The sequence below is a fragment of the Pelodiscus sinensis genome, chromosome 2 (assembly GCF_049634645.1).
Source record: "Pelodiscus sinensis isolate JC-2024 chromosome 2, ASM4963464v1, whole genome shotgun sequence".
NCBI classification, from domain to species: domain Eukaryota; kingdom Metazoa; phylum Chordata; order Testudines; family Trionychidae; genus Pelodiscus; species Pelodiscus sinensis.
The window spans coordinates 70,431,555-70,454,004 of record NC_134712.1 but is presented as its reverse complement, the minus strand read 5'-3'; the positions used below and the strand labels follow the sequence as shown (position 1 = coordinate 70,454,004).

Sequence of the window (22,450 nt, the reverse complement as noted above, 5' to 3'; positions counted from 1 at the left end):
GCAGCAGTTCCTGTCCTCAGGGTTCCAAGCTTCCTGTGGACAGGGGCTGCTGCTGGAGCAGCCTCTATCCGTAGCCAACCCAGGCTGCCACAGTCAGAGGCTGCTTTGCAGCAGCCTGCGCCATCCCTTTCCTCCCCCTAATAACAGCCTCTGTCCATGGGGAGCTCAGACCCCCTGCAGTCAGGGGCTGCTGCCTTTGTATCAGAGGCAGCAGTGTGGGATGATAGGCAGCTGATCCATGAGGGGAACTGTTTTTTAAACTGGCTCTCCTCATGGACCTGCTCCTGCCTGGCACCCCATGCTGCTGCCTCTGTGGCAGGGGGCTCTCCGGGAGTGGGGCTAGATTGCACTGGCTGCTGGCCCTGCCCATGGGACCTTTAGAATAGTTGATTAACCGCTAAGAATTCATGCGGTTAGTTGACTATTCTGTTATCCCTAGGATACACAGAGGTATCCCGGGGGATACATCAACTCAACTAAAAAAATATTTAACTAGTTTTTACAACAGGCAATCTAGAAAAGCACTAGCAAAGTCAGTACAAACTAAAACTTCATACAATTATTTGCACCGCTCCTATATACTATACACTGAGCTATAAGTACAGTATTTACATACCAATGAATATATTTTAATTATATGGTAAAAATCAGAAAATAAGCAGTTTTTCAGTAATAGCATGACACTTTTTTTGTCTCTTTTGTCTGATTTTGGAAGCAAGTAATTCTTAAGTAAGGTTAAACATGAATTTATGCAAGACAAATCAGACTTCTGAAAGGGGTGTAGTAGAGGTAGAGAACCACTGACTTAGAGCAAGAATGGGGAACCTTTTTGGGGTTGGAGGCCCCTGAAGCATAAAAATCAGTTGGGGGCTGAACACAAGTGAAGGCCCCCCTCCAAAATAAACAAACAAACAAACAAAAAAACCCTCAGAGGTGGTCCCCAACTGAGAAGGAGAAAGACCTTCTCTACATTCCCCTCACACGCCAGACCCATGGGGGGGGAGGTAATGGAACGGGGACTGAAGCACCAGCACAGGCTCCCCAATGCTGGGGGGAGCCCTGAGCTTCGAGGGCCAGATACAGGCAAGCTGAGGACCACATTCACGTTCACGCCTAGGGTTTCCCACCCCAATTTTGATGTTATCTTTATCTTAAATTGGATATGATCGGTGATATCGGTGCATTTGGCAGTGCTACCCTTCATGGCCCTCACCTGTCCTTGAGCTGTTCTGCTGTTGTCTTCCATTACAGGCAGTCCCCGAGTTACATACAAGATAGGGATTGTAGGTTTGTTCTTAAGTTGAATTTGTATGTAAGTCGGAACTGGTACATATTGTACCCCAGGTGTCCCCGATTCAGCCGCTGCTGAAACTGACCAGCGCTGACTACAGGAAGCCTGAGGCAGAGCTGCTTTGCCCCGGGCTTCCTGGAATCAGCCGCTGATCAGTTTCAGCAGCAGCTGACGTGGGGACACCTGGGGTAGAGCAGCTGGGGTGCTGCCAGGTTGGTCCACGCAGCGCGAAAGTGCGGTGCTATGGGGACCAACCCAGCAGCGCCCCAGCTGCTCTGTCCCAGACGTCCAGATTCAGCCGCTATTGAAACTGACCAGCAGTGGCTGAATCGGACACGCCTGGGGCAGAGCAGCTAGAGTGCTGCTGGGTTGGTATGGTAGCACTGACCCTTGGCGCGGCGGGACCAACCCGGCAGCTGCTCTACCCGGGACCAACCCGGCAGCTCTACCCAAGGTGTCCCCTAGTCAGCCACTGCTGAAACTGACCAGCGGCTGATTCCAGGAAGCCTGGGGCAGAGCATCTTTGCCTCAGGCTTCCTGTAGTCAGTCGCTGGTCAGTTTCAGCAGCGGCTGACTTGGGGACACCTGGGGCAGAGCAGCTGGCAGCTGGGGTGCTGCTCGGTTGGTCCAGTAGCGCCGTACCTCGGCGCTGTGGGACCAACCCAGCAGCCCCCCAGCTGCTCTACCCCAGGCGTCGGCGAGAAAAGCCTGGTCTGCTGGGGGGGGGGGTGCACTAGCAGACCAGGGAGACGCGGAGCGGCTTTTCTCGCCACGGAGGATGCGGGTGGCGGGACCACGGTGCGTCTCGGTGGTCCCGCCGCCCACGTCCTCCGTGGCAAGAAAAGCCTGGTCTGCTGGTCCCGCCGCCTGCGTTCTCCGCAGCGAGAAAAGCCGCTCCGCGTCTCCCTGGTCTGCTGGGGGGGGGAGAGGAAGGCACTAGCTCTGCGTCTCCCTGGTCTGCTGGGGGGAAGCGCCCCCCGCGCCGCCAGAGGCAGCGACTGGGGGAGGCACCCCGCACTAGCTGCGCCCCTCCCCCGTTCGTAACTAGGGGTCCGACTTAAGTCGGATTGACGTAACCCGGGGTCTGCCTGTAATATCCAATAAAACCAATGGAGCAGTAGCATGGGTTAAGTATACATCAACCAAGGTATTTATTAGTTTTTTTTGTTCACATGAAGTTACAGTACTTTTTCTTTCTTTTGCAAGCTCTGTTCTAGTACCTGTTCTTTTTATACAGTCAGGATAAACCATCAGTCAGTGATTAGCAAATGAGTGCAACAGGGAGAGTGGTGAGACAGAGTAACAAACTGTATCTTGGAACTAGATTCTCATGTGCAGGTGTGAGTTGAGAGGTATTTTGAAACTTGAGCAGATGATGGGAGCCACTCCAACAATATGGTAAGTTGTCAAGGACTACGCTCTTCTTTGATTTTAATGGAGGAAGTGTGGGGTATGGGATGGAGGTTGGGCACAGAATGAAACTTTAGGGTAGAGGATTGGGGTGCAAGAAGGAGGTGCAGGATCTGTGGGGGAGTTGTGACCAGTGAGGAGTACAGAGGGGTGCAGAGGGTTTGTATTGTGACCTGGGGCAGGGATTTGGAGGAAATGGGGTGCCAGGGTGTAGGCTTTGGCTGAAAAGTGCTTACCCAAGGCAGCTCCTGGCCTGCAGCCCAGCAGGATATCCAGCAGGCTCCCTGCCTGCCACAGCCCCATGTGCCATTCAGAGTGGCTAGCTGCTTGGGGCCATGTGTGTCCCAGGACAGCACAAACCTTGGAGAAAGGGCTCCATGTACTGTCAGTGCAACAAGCATGGCCTAGTCACTGGTTTCCCGCCCATGGGAGCTGCTAGAATTGTGCTGGGGATGGAGGCAGCATGCAGATCTCTGTCCCCCGTGGGGTGCATGACATGGAGATGCACACGCTTGTCCCAGCAGCGAGTCGCTTTGAGTGGCACATGAGGCATAGCAGGGAGAGAGCCTGCCCTAGCACCATGCTGAGCCATGGGACATTGGCCACCCAGATTGTGGCGGTCAGATCTGAAGGTATGATGGAACATATCCAGCCTGCAGGCTGGATTTTGCCTGCCCCTGCTCGAGCAAGTGGAGCACCTTGATCAACCATCTCAAAGCTGGTATTTCAGAACTACTGCTGCGTTTTACGCCAGCATAAGAGAATTCTGAAATAACACTACCATACCTGTTAAGCAAAGAAAGCTATAAGCAGCTACATATGGTACTTGCACTCAGATGTTTAAAAAAGACATATTAGGTCATCTAATTGTTGTTCTGCCAAAGCACGATTGATAGAAGACTAGCTTTATTTCCGATGACAATATTTAGGATAAACCATGCTTATGACAAATGTACACTAATTCAGACAAAGTAGAAATGCAGTCATGATGAATTGTCATCACAAGTGCTAAGCTGCGCCACTTAGCGCAACCTCAGTGGGAGGCAAGTTTTAAAGTCCTAGATCCTGAGCCACTGTCATTATAGCTTACTATTGCTATGCGTTGCAGCACTGAAACATTCTGCAGAAATGACCCCTTCAGAGTTGAGGTTGAGGTACAGAGATAGGTATTATGAGGAAATCTACACTGTTTTACCCATGTTGTTCTGTAAACGAGGATTTCTGTATTCAGATAGTCTGGCACCTTGAACAACTACTAAATATACTTTTTACAATCCTTTAAACTTAAAGTGTGTTTATTAAGCTTATATTGTTGTATGCACTGTTCTGTACTGTAGACAAAGCCTCACTCTTTCTCAGAGAGAGCATGTGCTGTTCTCATGTCGTTTTAACATATATGTTTTTTATTTATAGGTACATTCATTAAAACTTGCACTTGAAGGTGTGGAGAAGGAAAGGGATTTCTACTTTGGAAAATTAAGGGAGATTGAACTTCTCTGCCAAGAACATGGACAAGAAAATAATGATCTTGTCCAAAGGCTAATGGAAGTTCTTTATGCTTCAGAAGAACATGTAAGTGCAAGATATTATTTGTTCTAGTACACTTTTTAAATAAAACAGACTTAATTTCCTTTGAAAAATGATTATCAGCATATTAGGTGAAGTTTTCTAGGTTGATCAGCATAGACTATTGCAACCTACTCTTTTTAACAAATGTCAGTTTAAACAAACAGTTTGCATCTAAAACCAATCATTTTTTGCTATTGGTAAATGTGCTTAAGGGACTGGTAGTTTTTTAGCATATCAGAGTACATTTTATATGTTCTGATTTTGACGACATTAATCTGAAACAGAAGGGAGACATCATAAGCATTTTGAGGGATTTTCATATATTCATGTTCCTGGCTTTGCTTTGTGTCTGCTGCTTCAATTACGCAGACATTTCGTTGTAATCCTGTGCTTTATGCAATTTGTTTTTCAAGACTATTGTGAGGGGTGAGGGGTGCAATCACCCCCTCTCAGCCCGAGACGGGGGGCCTGCGGACCCTCTCGTCCTCCTTCGGCCCCTTGTTGTACCCTGGGTCCCCACTATGGGGCCCGGGCCCTTGGGTGCGATCATTCCCTCCCGGCTGGAAAGGGGGGGGTCAGCGAACCCTGAAATAATCACCCATCCCTACGGGGTGGGGCCGGCGCCCCCAGTCTAAATCCTCCCTAGTACGGGGTTCCAATTCGCGCTTTCACTTTAGGTGTGGCTGTTAGGAGCTGGACCCTCCTCTTGCAGAGGGAGGGGAACCCGGTCCCACCCTCTCTCCGGGTCCCAGCCCGGGACCCTAAGCGTCAGGGCTTGCTAGCGCCCCAACACGTTGGACGGGGGGTCACTCCCTCCATAACCCGTCCACCCACGGTCGCCAAAAGTGCCCTGCCCCGGGCTCCTTCCTCCTTTCCTGCGTGTCTTGGGGTTGCTGCCCCGAGCCCCAGGACCTACCCTGGTTCAGCAGTCCGAATCCTCGGGCATATGGGTGAAGACTCTGGGGAGAGCTCCCTGGGCCGAGCCCGCTCTCAGCTCATCTGTCCCCTCCTGGTCCAGCGGAGGAGGAGAGGCTGACTGACCACCAGTGGTGACGACTGTCCCAGAGGCCGCGGCGAGGAGGCTGCCCCCTGCCATACTGGTGGCGAGCCCTTTTAAACTGGCCCGCCGCGCCAGCCGCTGCCTGGGGCCCCTCCCCTTCCGGCGGCGTGCCAGCGTTTGCCCTCGCCAGGCGTTCCCTCCCCTCCACCCCGCCCCCGCCGGTCGGGGCCTCGGGGGAGGGGTCAATACTCCTCTGCCGGCGCAGGCGTGGCAGCAGCGCGCGGTCCTGCCGGTTCCTCCGGCTTGCGTCGGGGTGACGCCGGGGGGCTTGGGACCAGCCGTCGGCCCCCCGCGGGTGGTGGCTACGGCCGTCTAGCCCCCGGGCCAGTGACGGCCCGTTGCACTATATTAAATATGCTGAAATATAAAGGTGCCTAAATATCTAAAAATACTCAATTGGTTAAGGCCATGTAAAAATGATTATGGAAATGCACACTGTAGGATCAATTCTAATACAAGGAGCCTATTTTCTTTTTTATTTAGCATTTTTATCCTGTTGCTAAAGACTGAATTTTTTCAGTGCACAGAATCCAATAATTGTCTGCCTTTTTCAATCTACCAATATTTCAGAACTATTTTATCTGGAAGATAAAGCAAAGTCTCACTTGTATCATAGCACTGTAGACATTTAATAGAGAAGGAAGAAGCAGCCTGACAAAGGATACTCCATGAGAATTTTGTTGGAACTTTTCCCATTCTTGTTAGCTTAATCTTTGTGCACGCTATTCTGAAGATTGACACCACACACAGTGCCTTTCAGTTTCCAGTAGACCAGTGGTCCCCAACCTTTTGGGGCTGCCAGGCCAGGCGGGGGCGGGGGCCGCACGTGCGTCACATGCCCGGGGTAGGGCCCGCACATGCGCCGGGGCACAAGAGTGGCTCAGGCCGACCCTGGTCACTAGGTGGGCGCACATAAATGCCCCGGCGGGCGCCATGGCACCTGCGGGCACTGCGTTGGGGACCGCTGCAATAGACCATAGCTTTGGTTCTGGAATGTATTGGCATCAACATAGCTCTCACTAGTACTATGATATTATAGACACTGCTATTTAACACCTATTAAAAGGTAATAACTTCAATAGTAGTTTGTAGTGTTGAGATAAGATTATAGTATCATTGAAAGCAAGGCTAGAATATTTTACCTTGTGTACTTTTCAGAATAGTATCAGAGACAGCTAAGACTGACTGGAAGTTGTGAGGGATTTTTGTAGATTTCCTTAGGGAACAAACTAATCTTTCAATACTGATAGGAGCAAACATGGGGGGGGGGGGAAAGGACCTTGGCCAGATACATGAGCAAAGTCACAAGAACTGCATATGAATGTATGGTCAAAAGAAACATCTGGATTCAAGAACCGTGATTTGCTTGTAAAGGGAAGCCAGAGGAATCTCTTCTACCCGTGTCCCTATCACATGTGTTCATTGGCTCAAATTGCTAAGTGACTTAAAGAATGTTTGTTGATTCCCTTTTCTTTAGCTTTCATCATTGGTAAAACACATCACAAAATACAGCTTACTTCAGACCTTTTATCTGGGTTTCTTTTTATTCCTCCCCTCTCCCCACTAGAAATGTCATAAATGTTCCTATGCCGCAATTAGTTTATTATATACAGTGCATTCTCACCTGAAGCCTGTGATCAAGCAGAGTCTTTGGGTTTCATCTTACAATTACAGCCCTAATCACCCACATCTGTATTCAAATCATTTCCAGTGAATTATTCATATTCTGCAATGGGAAAATAAAACCCCTTATTTTACTGGGTGTCTTTTTCCTCCTTACCTCCTAGGTGCTCCGTGTTATTTCCTGAGGCAAGACATCAGAATACTAGCACTTAGAGCCAAAGGTGTTCTGTTGCTGGCAGTGGAGAGGATAGCATATTTTGCCTGTTGATTCTTTTGCAACATTTTTCTTTTTCCTTGGCTTACCTTTGAGTTTGGTTTTCTGCCTGTGTGGGGAATCTGTTCTTCAGCTCCAAGTTGAATTTTCTTTTTATTGCTAAGCATTTTATAGACTAATCCCTCAGTAACAACAGTTAGGATTTCCTGAGCCTCAAATGAAAAATAGCCCCAACTCCCAAAGCTACAAGCATCTCCAACATTTCTGATTTGTTGCTAAATGAGCTCTTGATAAATCCCGCTTTGGTTTAGCCTCTTGTCCAGAAAGTCCCAAACTTTCCCATCACTCTTAATGAGAGAGGTGGAATTGGGGGGGGGGGAGGGGAAGGAGACCCTGTCAGTGAAGCAAAAGGATAAACTTAGTGTTCGGGGTGCACTTAGAAATCAAGGATCATGGGGCTCTCCTCAGGGGAAAAAGCTATAGTTGGAACACATAGTACAAATTATTCCTGGCAAAGGCCTCATGCTTGAAATATCATTGACTTAAATTTGTTTTCATTTCATATTTCCAATAACTTTTGATAACACTCATATCTGGTTCATTTTAGCCATAATTTGACAGGTGTGCATTATGTTTTTTAAAAGCTCTTTAGTTTAAAATAAACGTAATGCTTGTGAAAAGTTCTGGATTAACAGCACTAGAGACCAAAGCTCACCTCTCTGATCAGCTGCCCCTAAAGTGAATTCATTACAGAATTTTTAAAAAGTTTTATATAGATGTTCTCTATTGGTACAGAAATGTCTATATAACACTTCTACATTTTTATAGAATCCTATTGTTTCATCTCTTTTTAAATTAAGGTTATGATACAGTTATGGGTATTTTTTAATGAGATATGGACAGGTCACAGGCAATAAACAAAAATCATGGCCCTGCGATCTGTCTCTGACTTGTGCTTTAAATACCATTGACTAAATATTAGATGGGAGACCTTGGGGGAGTAACTGTTCTTGAGCTGGGAGGCCAGGCCCTGTGAGGGAGCTGCTGGTCTGGGTGGCTGGGGACCCGGGGGGCCACCAAGCTGCAGCTGCTCCCACCACTCCCAGGTAGGGTTGTCAGGTATCTGATTTTCTACCAGACAGTCCAGTGTTTGTGCCCTCTGTCCGGTAGAAAAATTCAGAAAATAACGGACATGTGCAATGTCCAGTATTTTCTGAATTTCCGACTGGGTGCCGGACGGAAGTCTGGCCGGGGCGGGGGAGAGACTGGGAGGTGGGGCCGCGATTGGTGCTGGGAGTCCTGTGGTTGAGTGCAAAAGCCGGGCGGGGCAGTGGCTGGGACTCCCAGCCACTCCCCCTGCCAGGTTTCTGCACACAACCAGAGGCTCTCAGCGCCAATCGCGGCCCTGCCTCCCAGTTGGGAGCCTCTGGTTGCGTGCAGAAGCCAGGCGGGGGGAGTGGTTCCCAGCTATTCCCTCTGCCCCCGCCCGGCTTCTAGTAGCAATTAGAGGGCGTGCCTGCCAGGGGCGTGGCCTGTTGGACTCCGGCTGCGGCCAGTGGCTGCCCCCTCCTCTCCCCCGCCAGCTCTGCTTCCCCGCCCCCTCCCCCCCTTCCTCCCGGCCAGCCCCACCTCTCAACCCCCTTCCTCCTGGCCAGGCCAGCCCCGCCCCCTGCCCACAATCAAGTGTGTCTGGTATTTTGGGGTGGGGGGGGTTACCTGGTAACCCTACTTCCAGGATCACTGCCCAAACCATCTCTGGGATCTGCTACACTTACTGCTGCTTGGGCAATTCCCAGGACCACTGCTGGGAGTTACTGAGTTGTAGCGGCTCCTGCTATCCTTGAGATCGCTGCTCAGACCGTCTCTGCAGCCAGCTGCGCTTCTGCTGCTCAGTTGGTCCCTCGGGCCACACAAGCAGCAGTCAGCATGGCTGGCTCTGGGGCTGCCCGAGCAGATGGCTGTGAAACCACTCCAGTAGCAGAAGGTGTGGCAGTCCCAGGGGCAACTGCTTGGATGGCCCTTAGATGAGCCATACTGGCCACGGAAGAAGTCATGGAGGTTGCTGGAAGTCGTGGTCAGTGGCTTTATCAGCTTCTCTGTGTTGCCTCTATACTGAATTGGAGACAACAATTTTAGGGCACAAATAAAGCAGCTCCTATGCTTATTCAGTCAGTGGACTTCCTTTGCTGAGATTGACAATATAGGCACCAATTTGGATGAGTTGAGTTCTTTTCTGCTTGTTAAATACTTGTTTATATGAATTTTTACTCAGTAACAGATATAAAGATATGAATAGAATGCAAACAGATCAGCCAGAGAAATACTGAATAACATTACCAATAAGTGATTTTTATTTGCTAGATATCTGAGCAAGGCTGGGTATAAAGAGAAGTGAAGAGGGACAGTACTAAGAGGAAAGACTAAAAATTTCAGAAGTCTCAGGAGCATTTGAGGAAAACAGATACTTTTTTTTTTGTTTGTTTTAATAAATGTATTGCTTGTGAAATGGATCTTTTGAAAACGTAATTGAGATTTCAGATAGCAAGTAAAACATTTGATAGTCTTGTTAGCCTTGCAGCTTTTGGTCACTTTTGAACTGAGGGAATTGAGTCTTGTGATCCAATGGTGAAAGGTTTCATATCTAACTAGCTATGATTTCCTTAGCTATGCAATTCTGGATGGAGCCAAAAAAATGCTGCTGCTTTTCTCTCTCCTAAACAGTCTGGTCTAGTCTCTTGCAGCAATTCAATGGAAGCTGAAGGCTTGTTTAGTTCTAGTATCTATCTATGCCTGTCAGGTACTCAGCTCAGGTTTTCAAGCAGTTTATCTGAACTTAGTACTTTTTAGCACTGTATTGCTCTCCAATCTCTGAGAGAAACCTTTGTTGAAAGAGATGCTTCTGAAGCAGTCTGGCTTCATAATAGCTAGCTGTAGTGACACCTGAGCAGTTAGATGGCTTGCTGTGTGAGTCAGATTGAAGAGGTTATTCACAGCTGAAAGGTAGCATCTCTATTAAAGGAAGCCTGAGATGATGCAGTCATAGGATACAAGCCAGAAGTAAATGCTATTAGTTTACTTTTTAATGGTGCTGTAACTGTTCAAATAGACTATACAGTCCCAAAGTGCTCGTGCATAGTGAAAGTCTGAGTTTCCCACTTCATTTATATAGGTATATACAGTGTAAACTGAAAAACGTGCCCAAATTGCAGAGCAACTTCAGGAAATGTATAGTATTATGCATATATTTTCTGACTGGTGCTTTTTATAAAATCTGCAAGTCAGGATGACATCACTGATTTTAATCTATTTTAAATCAGAAAACCAAACAAACCAACACCCTTCCCCCCCCCCCCCCGAAATTAAGCTCATTGTTTGGTAATCATTAAAACGTGTTGATTTTGTGACTAAATATAGTGCTTACATTACATCTGGTGTTTATTTTTGTGAGTCAAGAGGATATCGATCCACTTTTTAAAAGCAATTATATCAATTTTTTGGTTGTGATTTGTGCTAAGCTCTCTTTCTGTAGTACCCAGACTTTTCCTGTCACACCCCATCTTACTATCAATAGAAACTGTTCATGCTCCTTTTCCATTACAGCACAGCCAAGGATCCTTCAACAGAAGGCAGAGCTCTGGGCAGGACTGGAGATGGGGGAGGAGCTAGTGCTCACAGAGCTGGCCTGGGAGTAAAGAGGGAATGAAGGCAGAGCTAGGCTGGGGGTAGAGTGGAGCTGCAGCTGAGGCCAGAGCATAGGGCAGGGTAGAGCTGTGTTTAGAATAGATCTGGGCTAGAGGCAGAGCATCTTTGTCCTGCAATCCCCAAATGTTAAGGGGGCATGCCCCAGAGTTTGGGAACCACTATTGTATTTGGATGGCAATTAAAATACAATTTAAAATATACAAAACTGGCAGTTTATTCATTACATAAAATTGCTTTAAATCTGCTAGATATATAAGAGAAAAGTTTAACAAGCCACATTTTACATTTTAAAACTAATTAATTTATAACCAGTATTGTGTGTAGTTAGTAAATTGAACTAATGAATGGTTTCTGGTCGTCATCATCATTTTCAAGATTTTAGAACTTAAAGATCTCATCCTCTCATTTAGCTTTTTGTTTGTACACTGGTAGAGAGTAAAACAAGCGTTCCTGCTTTTTCAACTCTCTGATGCTTTCTTAACTTGAAATACACTTGTAATTGGACAGCACTAGTTGAATAAAATGTAAAGAAGAAAATTATTTGCAGAAAAGGTTATCGCTTTCAAAAACTGTTGAACAAATACAGGTTCCAGCTTCTTTGCCTGTGACTTCTACCAGTTTTGTGGTTTTGGCAGTCTTTAGAATTTGGCAGTAAACCTGTATCCCTTAAGATTTTAATGTTTAAGTAATTTTAAGATTCTAATAAGCTTTGGCCTCAACATAAGTTCTTAATTTCTAATTTAATATAGTATGTTTAAAAAAAAGCCTGTACTTAATTTCAATAAAATCCAAATTAAATAAGGAAGAGAACTTTTTTTTTAAATTATTTTAATCCACCCTAGCAATTGTAGATCTTAGCTGACAAATACACTCCCGGGAAGTCACTGTACCATTCAAGATCAGGAGAATCAATGCTGATATTTTCACTTCTGTGTATCATTCTGTTTTTATTTTGTTTAACTTCCCGTCTGAGAAGGATCATTGCGCAAGTGTAACTGTAAATAGGTAGAGAAGGTTCAGGTTCCTGTGTTATTGTATAATGCTGGTCTCACAGCCCAGGTTTACTTAATGTGGTCCTAAAGTTTTGAGAGTCTTGAACCCTTAAAATTACATCTGTGACAATGGGGTGTTTAATTTTAATCTTAAAAGCCATTTTGGCCTGAAATACCAATAATATATGTAGTGAAGACACTTCTTCCTAGGGGTCCCAAAAGGTTGTCACAATTCTTCTGATTGACACCTAATATCTGCCTGAAAATGGCTTTGCCTTTAGCTTACTATAGGGATGTCAATGTATACTCAAGACCACAATTAACTAATAAGCCTGGGCTTATTGGTTAATCTTATCGACGACACACACTCCCCTTCCCCTTGCTGCTTCTGTATCAGATGGGGAGGAGAGCAGGAGTCAGTGCCATAGAGAGCTGGCTTAAAAGTCAGCTCCCCATGAGCACTGGATCCATGGAGCCACCTGACTCACCCCCCTCCTACAGAGGCAGCAGCACAGAGATTGAAGGGAGCATGTGGAGGCCAGTATACACGAGAAACCATCTTTCAAACCAACTCCCTGCACATATCCACTCATGCAAGCCACTCCCCTCTATCACAGGCAGCAGTGCAGGGGAAGGGGGGAGCAGGTGGGAGCCAATCATGTGGGTAGGAGAGGCTGCTGCTGAGCAGCCTCTGCCTGCGGTAGGTCCAAGCTAGCTGTGGACAGAGGCTGCTTCATGGGATGCTGGCACAGTCTGTCTTCAGTGAACTTGGACGGACCCTCACCCACCTCTCCACAGACAAGTGCTGGTGCTACCCCTATGTCAGAGGCAGCAGGTTTTTGATAGAGGCAACAGCACAGGGTGGCAAGGGGTTCCCCGGGAGTCGGTCTGGAAGCATGCTGGCTCCACTCCCAGGTACTATCAAATGGTCATGTAACCAATCATATTTTGTGCGGTTACACAACTATTCAGTTAATTGCTAACATCCCAAGTGATGGGTGATTGTTTAATATGGAATTTTCCTACTCTTGGAAACCAGTTCAGCATTTTCACTGGGGCACCAAATCTAAAAAAACATATTCTGCATCCCTTATTCTCTAGAATAGAGGTGGGGAACATAAAACCCAGGGGCTTTTGGCACTCGTCTAGGTGTCGGGGAATCCGGTCCACAGGGGAGCCAGACAGAGGCTGTTCCGTGGCAGCCTTCCTCTGTTTTCCTTGCCCCCTTGCTGCCTCTGATACAGAGGCAGCAAGGGGGCGGAGTGCATGTAGTCAATGGGATTAACTGATTAAGACAGTTTTGTATATTTTTCTATATTTTCAAGTATATTGATTTCAGTGATAATGCAGAATTCAACATGTACAGTGCATACTTAATATTTGTATCTGCACTGTGAAGAAAAATAAACAAAAGAAATAGTATTTTCAGTTCAACTCATACAAGTCCACTCAGCCCTACTTCTTGTTCAGCCAGCTGCTAAGACAAACAAGTTTGATTACATTTACAGGAGATAAGCAAGCAGCTTTATTTACAATGTTGCTTGAAAGTAACAGGCATTAGGATGGCACTTTATAGTCTGCATTGCAAGATATTTAAGTGCCAGATATGCTAAATGTTCCTGTGCCCTTCATGCATTGTTGAGTCTAAAGTTTACATTTTTTAATATAACTGCGATCAAAAACAAACAAATCAACATTTGAAAATTGCATTTTAGAGATATTTACTAGACTATTTTTATTTCAGTGAATTAATTTAAAAATGCTATTTCTTTTTATTTTTTACAGTGCAAATATTTGCACTAAAATAATAGTGTGCAATTGTACACTTCCTGTGTAATTGAAATAAATACATTTAAAATTTAGGAGGGAAATTCAAAAATATTTATTTATACAGGCAGTCCCCGGGTTACGTACAAGATAGGGACTGTAGGTTTGTTCTTAAGTTGAATCTGTATGTAAGTCGAAACTGGCATCCAGATTCAGCCGCTGCTGAAACTGACCAGCCGCTGACTACAGGAAGCCAGAGGCAGAGTTGCTCTGCCCCGGGCTTCCTGGAATCAGCCGCTGATCAGTTTCAACAGGCTGAATCTGGACGCCAGTTCTTACATACAGATTCAACTTAAGAACCCCAGGCGTCCCCAAGTCAGCTGCTGCTGAAACTGATCAGCGGCTGATTCCAGGAAGCCCAGGGCAGAGCAACTCTGCCTCGGGCTTCCTGTAGTCAGTGCTGGTCAGTTTCAGCAGCAGCTGACTTGGGGACGCCTGGGGCAGAGCAGCTTGGGTGCTGCTGGGTTGCTCCAGTAGCACCGCTCCTCGGCGCTACTGGACCAACCCAGCAGCACCCAAGCTGCTCTGCCCCAGGCGTCCTGATTCAGCCACTGCTGAAACTGACCAGCAGTGGCTGAATCAGGACGCCTGGGGCAGAGCAGCTGGGGTGCTGCCGGGTTGGTCCAGTAGCGCCCAGAGCGGCGCTACGGGACCAACCGGCAGCGCCCCAGCTGCTGTACCACAGGCGTCCAGAGCAAAGCCGCGGAGCACGGGGGCAGTGGGTCAGCCCAGACGCTTCGCGGCTGTCCTGCTGCCCGCATGCTCCGCGGCTTTACTCCCAGTCTCCCTGGTCTGCTGGTCTCCAGCAGACCAGGGAGACGGGTAGCAAACCCCGTTTGTAACTGCGGATCCGACTTACGTCGGATCCGCGTAACTCAGGGACTGCCTGTAAATTTAAATTGGTATTCTTTTATTGTTTTAACAGTGTGATTAAAACTGCAATTAATCATAATTACTTTTAATCTTGTGATGAATTACAATTTAAAAAAATTGTTTGACAGTCGTACTTATAATGTAATTCCATGATGGATCGGTGGGTTTTTTTTCCAGCTATTAGCTGCAGCCTATGCTCCCTAGTAGCTACAGGTCAAATGATACTTGAGAAATGGAAAACAGTTTTCTACCTTGCATAAATATATTTGGGTTTGTTTGTATTATTCCCTAGGACTGTTTGTGTAGTTTTAACTTGTTTAGCACAGTCACGTTCCACCGGCCACCACAGCAGATTGTAGTAAATATGGTCTTATCCCAGTTTTAAAAAGTCTTTAAGTAAAACAGAAATGCTATCCCAAAGTGCTCTGAAACTTATTTTTCCATAAAACTGTAATGAGTCATGTTGCCTAGTATGCAACATTTATTCCACTGAACGTGTCTCTTTTGCACTGGAAACCTTCAAATTTTAACCCCTTAGTTGCAAAGGAATGTACTTGCAAAATCTGGATATAGAGAATAAAGGAGATTTGGGACTGTTCAACACAGATTTATTTTGTTGGTAGGCTTGAAATTATGGCTAATTGTCTTCACTCTTGAACAAAAATTAGGAGCCAAACCATAGATTACGCTAAGTGCTATGGTAATATATCAAATTGTTTTGTTCTGTTAAAGTCTCTGTTTTTCCCCCCCTTAAACATGCAGGAGAGCCACACAGATGAGCATGAAAGCGAGGAGCCAGTTCATGAACAGCCCCAGCAGCAGGAAGAATACTGACCCGTCCAACATCTGTGACAATTTTCATTCTGTGTGGGGACTTTTTTTCTGGAGAAAGGAACGTGTGTGGCCTCAAACTCGAAATCAGTCACTCCCAGTCTGCCATTAACATTTATGTATCATAGTGAGTGCCAGCAAGCCACTGCATTCTGTACCTATATTTTGCCAAGATGCATTTGCAGAAGTCTTCTTTCAGTGTTTCTACCTGAGAGGTGGTAGGACTTACCTCACCTACGGTTCCATCACTGCAACTTCACCACTTGGCTGCTTGAGATTTGTTCTGCTTTTTAAAAAATATATATATTTATTTTTTCTTTTTGTCTTAAGTATGATGCATTTGTAATTTGTTCTAAAATGTTTATATTGGCATCTCTTGTGGCAAGAAGTCCTGTACCACGAGATGTGTTTGTCACTTGGTGGTGCTTTGGTATTTTCAAATATATCTGCCTTGGGGCATAAATTTGGTCAAAAAATTGGAACAAAAAGATAAATCAGAAGTGATACTCAAGCTATAATGATGTGTGTGTTTGTAGAGGGAAAAGGCTTATGTGACTCACATCTTTCCTACTTTATCTTCACAAAACAGACGGTCAAAGAAAAAGTTTCTCTAATAAAGATTTAAAACCCCCTAAGTGTTTTACACCAAAGCATGTAAGAAAGCTGCACAATAGGTTTTCTTTTAGAAGATACTTAACTGTTTGAAACTCCTCTCAATTTCCTGACTTTTCCACAGAAGCTTTCCGAGCTTCTTTCTTTTGAAGGGCCTGTATATTAGAAATTCTGTCTGCCTGCAGCTCAGACCTGATTCAGGAAACAACAATTCCCTCTCTCCTGCAATTGCATCTGCAGAATGCCTTGTATTCTGCCTCCTTCTCTTTTCTCCCCCCACCCCCTTCCAAATGAGTATCAGGTGGGTCAGCCATTCCTCTTTCCTACTCTCCCCTCGGACATACAGGTATGGAAGATGAAGATTTCCTTACTGGGCCTAGGCATGACCAAGGTTGATTTGCAGCAAACCAGCTGTAGAACCAGTCCTGAAACTCTTGTGAAATTCTCTTTTTAAATATGAAATGATTTGAATACTGATTGAAGGTGTATTTTCCCTGTTGGTTCTTCGGCCAGTTTGCATGTTTAGTGAGCCAGCCAGAAGTCCTGCTGGAGGTAAAGAACACATTAGCAGGGGATCACCCACATGAAACAAGAACATCAACTGACCTTACTACTCACAGGTTGGCCCAGTGCAGAACCAGACTTTAGAGACTTCTGTGCCAAGCTTCTTTCTTCTTAATTAGGGTCCTTGTTATACTGTTCTAAATTATGGTATTTTATAGGCAGATATATAGCATTCTTTATTTTTAAATCTTGAAATTGCACATTTTTGTCTTTCTGAATCTGTATTGCCTTTCTTTTACACTTGGTGTTCCTGGCTTCTGTCATTTGATTTCCTAATTCTAGATTTATTACTTTAATTATTTGATTTGGCAAGCACAAGGAAAAGTTTCATCCGAGGTCATCATCACTGAAAAGCTCAATAAAACCACCTAAATGGTGTATCTTTTAAAATCTTTATGGAGTTGCTTTACTGATTAAGATCCGGTACTGAATTTATACTGAAACAGAAGGCTATTAATTTAAAAAACCTTCAGTTCTCAAATCTTTTGTAGCAAAGTGACTCTAATTTAGTTAAATGTGAGTGATCACTCCCACTGAGTTTCATACCACAGCCAGTATATAAAATACTTTAAATATTAGAACAGGTGTTTCCATTTCCTCAATTGCTCCCTCGGCTCAACAGCATAGTATCCAGTCTCTGTGGATTGAAAGAGCTTTCTGGTCCTGATCCCAGCATTGACCTCCAACCCCCTCACATCCTACCCAATAATAGGTAGTGAAAGTGCTGTACCCTGCAATCTAGCACTTCCTTTACTTTTTTTTTAGCTTAATTAATTTGCTTGGTTTAAATTAAAATCCTAAAACTTAGAAAATGTAAAAGTGAAGGTTTTTTTGTAAGGATAAAAAAAATATTACCATGACCTAGCATAGACAGACAATCCAGGATATTTGCTGTCTAAAAAGGTAGCATGGATGGCCCAGTTTTTAATTTTGTTTCCAAACTTTCATAAGCATCTGTAGAAGTTCTGCTAGTTCAAGAAATTCATGATCAGACCCTACCCTGTTACAGGCATCAGCACCAGATTGTGATCACTAATGCAGTTGTCATCCTTACAGTTATAGGTAAGCAAACAATGGAGAGTTGCTTCCTTAAAACATGCTTTTCCAAGGCTGCAAAATGATTAGATTGTTCTGCGTGCAAGGTGATGCTAGACAAGGTCATTCTGCCCTACTCCCTTTTAAACAGAAGTTTAAAAAAGCCACCCTGACCTTTCTTCCTATTCTGTCTTGTAATTGGTCCGAGGAGTATAATCTTTCACTGCTTTGTATAAGGCAGGAAGTGATTGATGTAGGGCACAGGAATGGTAGTTCCCTTCTCAAGCCAGAGAGCCTCTACTGTGGTGAGGAGTGATACTCTGGAAGGGGATAAGTTGTCCTCCCATCCAGGTGAGTAACACCATTATTCCGTTATGGTTTTAATATGCATTTGTAATTACTTTTACTAAATAGCACACCATAAAGCTTTGGTTATATATTAAATGTAAACGGAAAGGAATGTAAACATATGTATTGTTAATTATAAATAGATAAGTCATGACATACTAGATGCAAAAAGTCTTATTCAGATGTATTGGTCATTTTACATAAATTGTCGCATGATAGAGTAGATTTTTTTTTGTCTCTGAATATGTGAATAACTTGACTTGCGTTTATCTTTTTACATATTTAATAAAAAATTATGTTAAAATCTGTGTAGCTCTAGAGACTATTCAAAACAGTTTAAAGTGGTAGTTTTCTATTTATATATTAAACTGTTTCATTATTAATTGCAAATGCGAGCAAGGAAAAAAAGCCAAATGCTTTAAAAGGAAATGTGGTTCATAATGTATGTAGAAACCTCTTTTCAGGACCCCAACAATTGTATCATTCTTCTACAAATCTCAAGATGAGATAAGTGAAAATAAAAAAAATGCAGATTATTCTTTTGGCAAACTCTCTTTCCAGTTTGAGTACTAAATCTCTTCCAGCTGTAATTTAGTTTGAATGTAGATACAGCAAAAGTAAACTAAGAGGTAAAGAGGGGGAACATTGTAGTTAAGATCTACAGGGAAATTGCAAATAGACCTTTGCTGTAGTGGCCTAATGGTAGGGAAGCCATCTTAAGTGCAACTTCTAAGAGATTTAAATTTGGATCTGAAATGCTTGCTCTGTGCGGTGAAATAGCTGAGAGAATGCATTAAAGCTAACCCTATGGATCTGACTGCGTGTACTGTGGGAAAGTGTGTTTAGGTATTTGCTGCTAAGCCTTAGGGAATAGCACTGGAGGGCAGGGAATATTTCCCGTTGTCATAGAGGCAAGGAGGATCTATTCTAAATTGCTCTTGATCTCCCCCTAGAGGTTTGCTTTAGTGTTTCTACAAAGCTTCAGACTATTCAGCATTTTTAGTGTGTACTTCAATTGTTCTTAAAATTTTATGGGGAAGATCAGCAAAGGCCAGAAAGGGGTGGGCAGAAACCTTGTATCCCCACTCAGTTCTAGCAGATTTGAGTTCATTGTCACAGAAGATGATTACCGTAAATGCCCTTCCTCAGAACGAGTATGCAAAGTTGTTCTGATGTCCAACATCCCACTTCATAACAAATGTACATTTCACTTATTAGATAACTTTGATTTGAAAATGACGGAGAAACTAACCATGTGTTGCAAAGATATACTATTTACATGCATGGTGTCCAGTTCATCTTCTCCATAGTCCTTAGCAGACCTTGTGAAAAGTCAGTCAGTGTTCCTGCTGCTCTGCTGTGAACATACCGTTCTTTATTCTCTTTTGTGAAATCATAATTATTTTCCAAGGTATTCTCTAGTAGTGTACGGAGTACAGTATACCATCTGCATTCATACTTCAATTTGCCTTACTGTAGCTTGTGATGACACAGTAATTTTATTTAAATGGACATAACTTGCATATGTTCTAGACTAGAGCTTGCACATTAAATAGTACAAGAAAACCTCTTCTATACATTTTTAAAAAATCAAGATAGTAGAAATGAGGACAGATTGTGACATTTCCAGTTTTGACATATAAGTTAATGAACTGTTTCAAGGTACTAAAATGTAGTATGCCAAATTAAGTCATTTCTATGTACATGTGCATTTCCAACTGTTTACAAATTAAATAGGGGAGAAAACAATACAAGATCCCGATCCTGATATAACTACTTAAACTGAAGTGTATTTTTCTATTACACATACTTTCCATATGCAGTACTTAAATTTACAGTCTGTTTACATTCACACAAACATTTTCCTGATATTTTTAATGGATAGATTTTAGGCACAGTGCAGCTGCAACTGCTTTCGCGGTGGCTGCTCTATGCTCTGGCTGATGGTGAGCAAGGAGGGAGGCTTTGTGTGTTGTCCTGCTTCCCAGCAAAATCTCTCAGCTCCCATTGGCCAGTTTCCAGCCAATAGGAGCTGATAAATTTTGCTGGAGGCATCAGTGAAGCCTCCCCCCTTCAGCTCCCCAACCCTGCGGAGAGCAATGTCACTTGAAGCAGCTTGTGACTGCAGCTCAGGTTCCTGCAGGACTTCTGATTGAGAGCTGCCTAGGTAAGTGCCTCCCAGCCAGAGCCTGCCTCTGGCACCTCACCCCAACTTCCCCTTTGCAACTACCTGTCAAAGGCCACCACCCAAATCCTCTGTACCTCCTTCTCCCAGGTCACAACTCACTCCCAGAACCTGCACCCCTCCTAGAGCCTCTCCCCCAGGCCAGAATCCTCTCCTACACCCATACCTCCGTCCAGACCCTACACCCAAAGCTTCTGCCCCTGATCACAATCCCCTTCTTCACCCAAACTCCTTCTCAGATGTCACATCCCCCTCCTACACTCAAGTTTCCTTCCCCAAGCTCCCTTCTACACTCAACCTCCATCCCAGACCCTGCGCCCCCTCAGCAGAAATGCGGCCCTTGACCACTTGCCAAAATCCAGGAGTGCCCCCCTCCCTTAAAGTATTGCTACCCCTGGGTTAGAGAGCTGGAGTGATCGTTCCAGAATGATGTGGCAGCACAGCTGACTGAGTTGTTAGCTTGAGTTGATATGGTACGAGCACAGCTGACACACACCTGAATAGATGTGAGTAGAACTCTGGGCCTCTGAGTCTAAATAGCTCTCTGAATTGGGAGAAGTAAGTAGGTCCCTTGTGTTCTCTTTGAGCAAAGCCAGAATATTGCAGTCTGTCCTGAGCACTTGCTCATTCAGAATCATAGATTCATATAAGGAACCAGCATATAACATACCTGGCATTTTAATCCATAGTTATTGGTGGTTGAGAAAGGTAAAGTAGGAGCCATGTCTAGAAGATGGGAAAACTAGGCAAATAGACATAATCTTGCTGAAGGTCACACATGTTGCATTACAGCTTTGGGAGAGTAATCCCTAGCAAGAATGACTTGTAGTTAGAAGACAAGGTCAAGCCATCTCTTGTAATATGTTACCCAGACTGAAATTTGAGAGGACACAAGCTGAAACCACCCTCATCACAGCATTGTGCAGATGACAGACTTAAAGCTGTCTCAAGAGGATAAAGGTTTGCATGTTGGTGGGAGAAGAGTGAAGATGAAACAAAGCCAGAAAAATGGTGCCTCAGAATCAACAAATGGGTGAAATGAAAACTCAAGGAACCTGCCAATAACTTGACTGTTGTGTAATTAACCCCTGTTGTTGGGAAGTAACATATCTGAGTATTGTATAAAAACTCTTTGCTGTGACAGCTTTGTATTGGACAAGTTTTCTTTTCATAAACAACCAGCGTAGAGTGGAGTATGTTGCTTGTTGTCAATTAAGCACTAACAGTGTGCTTTATGCTGTATGACACACAAATGTAAGGGCTGCCCTGCAGAGCTTGTCATCTTAGGGTATGTCTAGACTACATGCCTTTGTTGCCAGAGGCATGTAGATTAGGCTACTAGACATAGGAAAATGAAGCGGCGATTTAAATAATCGCCGCTTCATTTAAATTTACATGGCTGCTGCGCTGAGCCGACAAACAGCTGATTAGCTGTTTGTCAGCTCAGCGCAATAGTCTGGACGCGTGGGTGTCAACATCAAAGGCATTTGTCGACCACCCAGGTATACCTCCTAAATCGCCGCTTCCTTTTCCTATGTCTGGTAGCCTAATCTACATGCCTCTGGCGACAGAGGCATGTAGTCTAGACGTACCCTTAATAGCAGATCAGGCATGGATCACTGAGAGATGGAACTTAAAGGGCCTTGTTTTGCTTGCAGTTTCCTGGTCTGATTTCCTTCCCTGGCTGAGGTAAATAAAGCATTTGACATGGGTTAGTGTTAGGAGCCGTGTGGGAGAAGTGATATTTTAGGAAGGAAATGTAGTGTGACTGACCTAGTAGATTTCCAAAAAAAAAATACTGTAGTCCTTGAAGCAGGCACAAAGATATGAGCCAGAGAAGGAAGTGTAAGGGACATTAAAACTGGCTTCATTGGTGAAAGAATGGGATGGAGAGGGCATGATTTAAAATGCTCAGTGATGTAGTACAGCCTAGAGCTGACGTGCAAAGTTTTGATATTCGGGGCAAAGTGGAAGCAGATAAGATAGGTGAGAGAGGCAGCAGATATAGGCAGCAGAATGACCTGCGATCCTTTCATTGGTGGACTAGCTTTCTCTAAATCTTGGTGAATAGTTCATTGTCTCTGCAGTTTGATTATCTACCCATTGTACGCTTTGGTTATTTTAATCAGTGTCACTATTTTTATCACAGAAACACAGCTGAGAAGTTCCATGGTAAGGTTTATGTTCTTGTCACAGCAAAGATGTTCATTCTTGAATGTGTTTCTTCACAGGAAAAGATGTAACTGTTGAAATGCTTGCTCAGTTGTCTCCCCTAAAGACAAATTAAAGAGGATGGACTGTTTTGATTAGAAAA

The 22,450-nt window shown here is 44.5% G+C and overlaps 1 protein-coding gene across 3 annotated transcripts in view; it reads left to right on the top strand.

The window, feature by feature from the left end:
• The window catches only part of MAPRE2 (microtubule associated protein RP/EB family member 2), a 151,952-nt gene extending 133,452 nt beyond the window's left edge, over window positions 1-18,500 (top strand). For all 3 annotated transcript variants that reach the window (XM_075920733.1, XM_075920732.1, XM_006115378.4), the window contains 2 exons: window positions 4,115-4,273; window positions 15,324-18,500. In XM_075920733.1, the coding sequence (XP_075776848.1) occupies window positions 4,115-4,273; window positions 15,324-15,395 (231 nt within the window). In that variant the 3' untranslated portion in view covers window positions 15,396-18,500. The remainder of the gene's footprint in view (window positions 1-4,114; window positions 4,274-15,323) is intronic.
• Window positions 18,501-22,450: the final 3,950 nt, after the last annotated feature.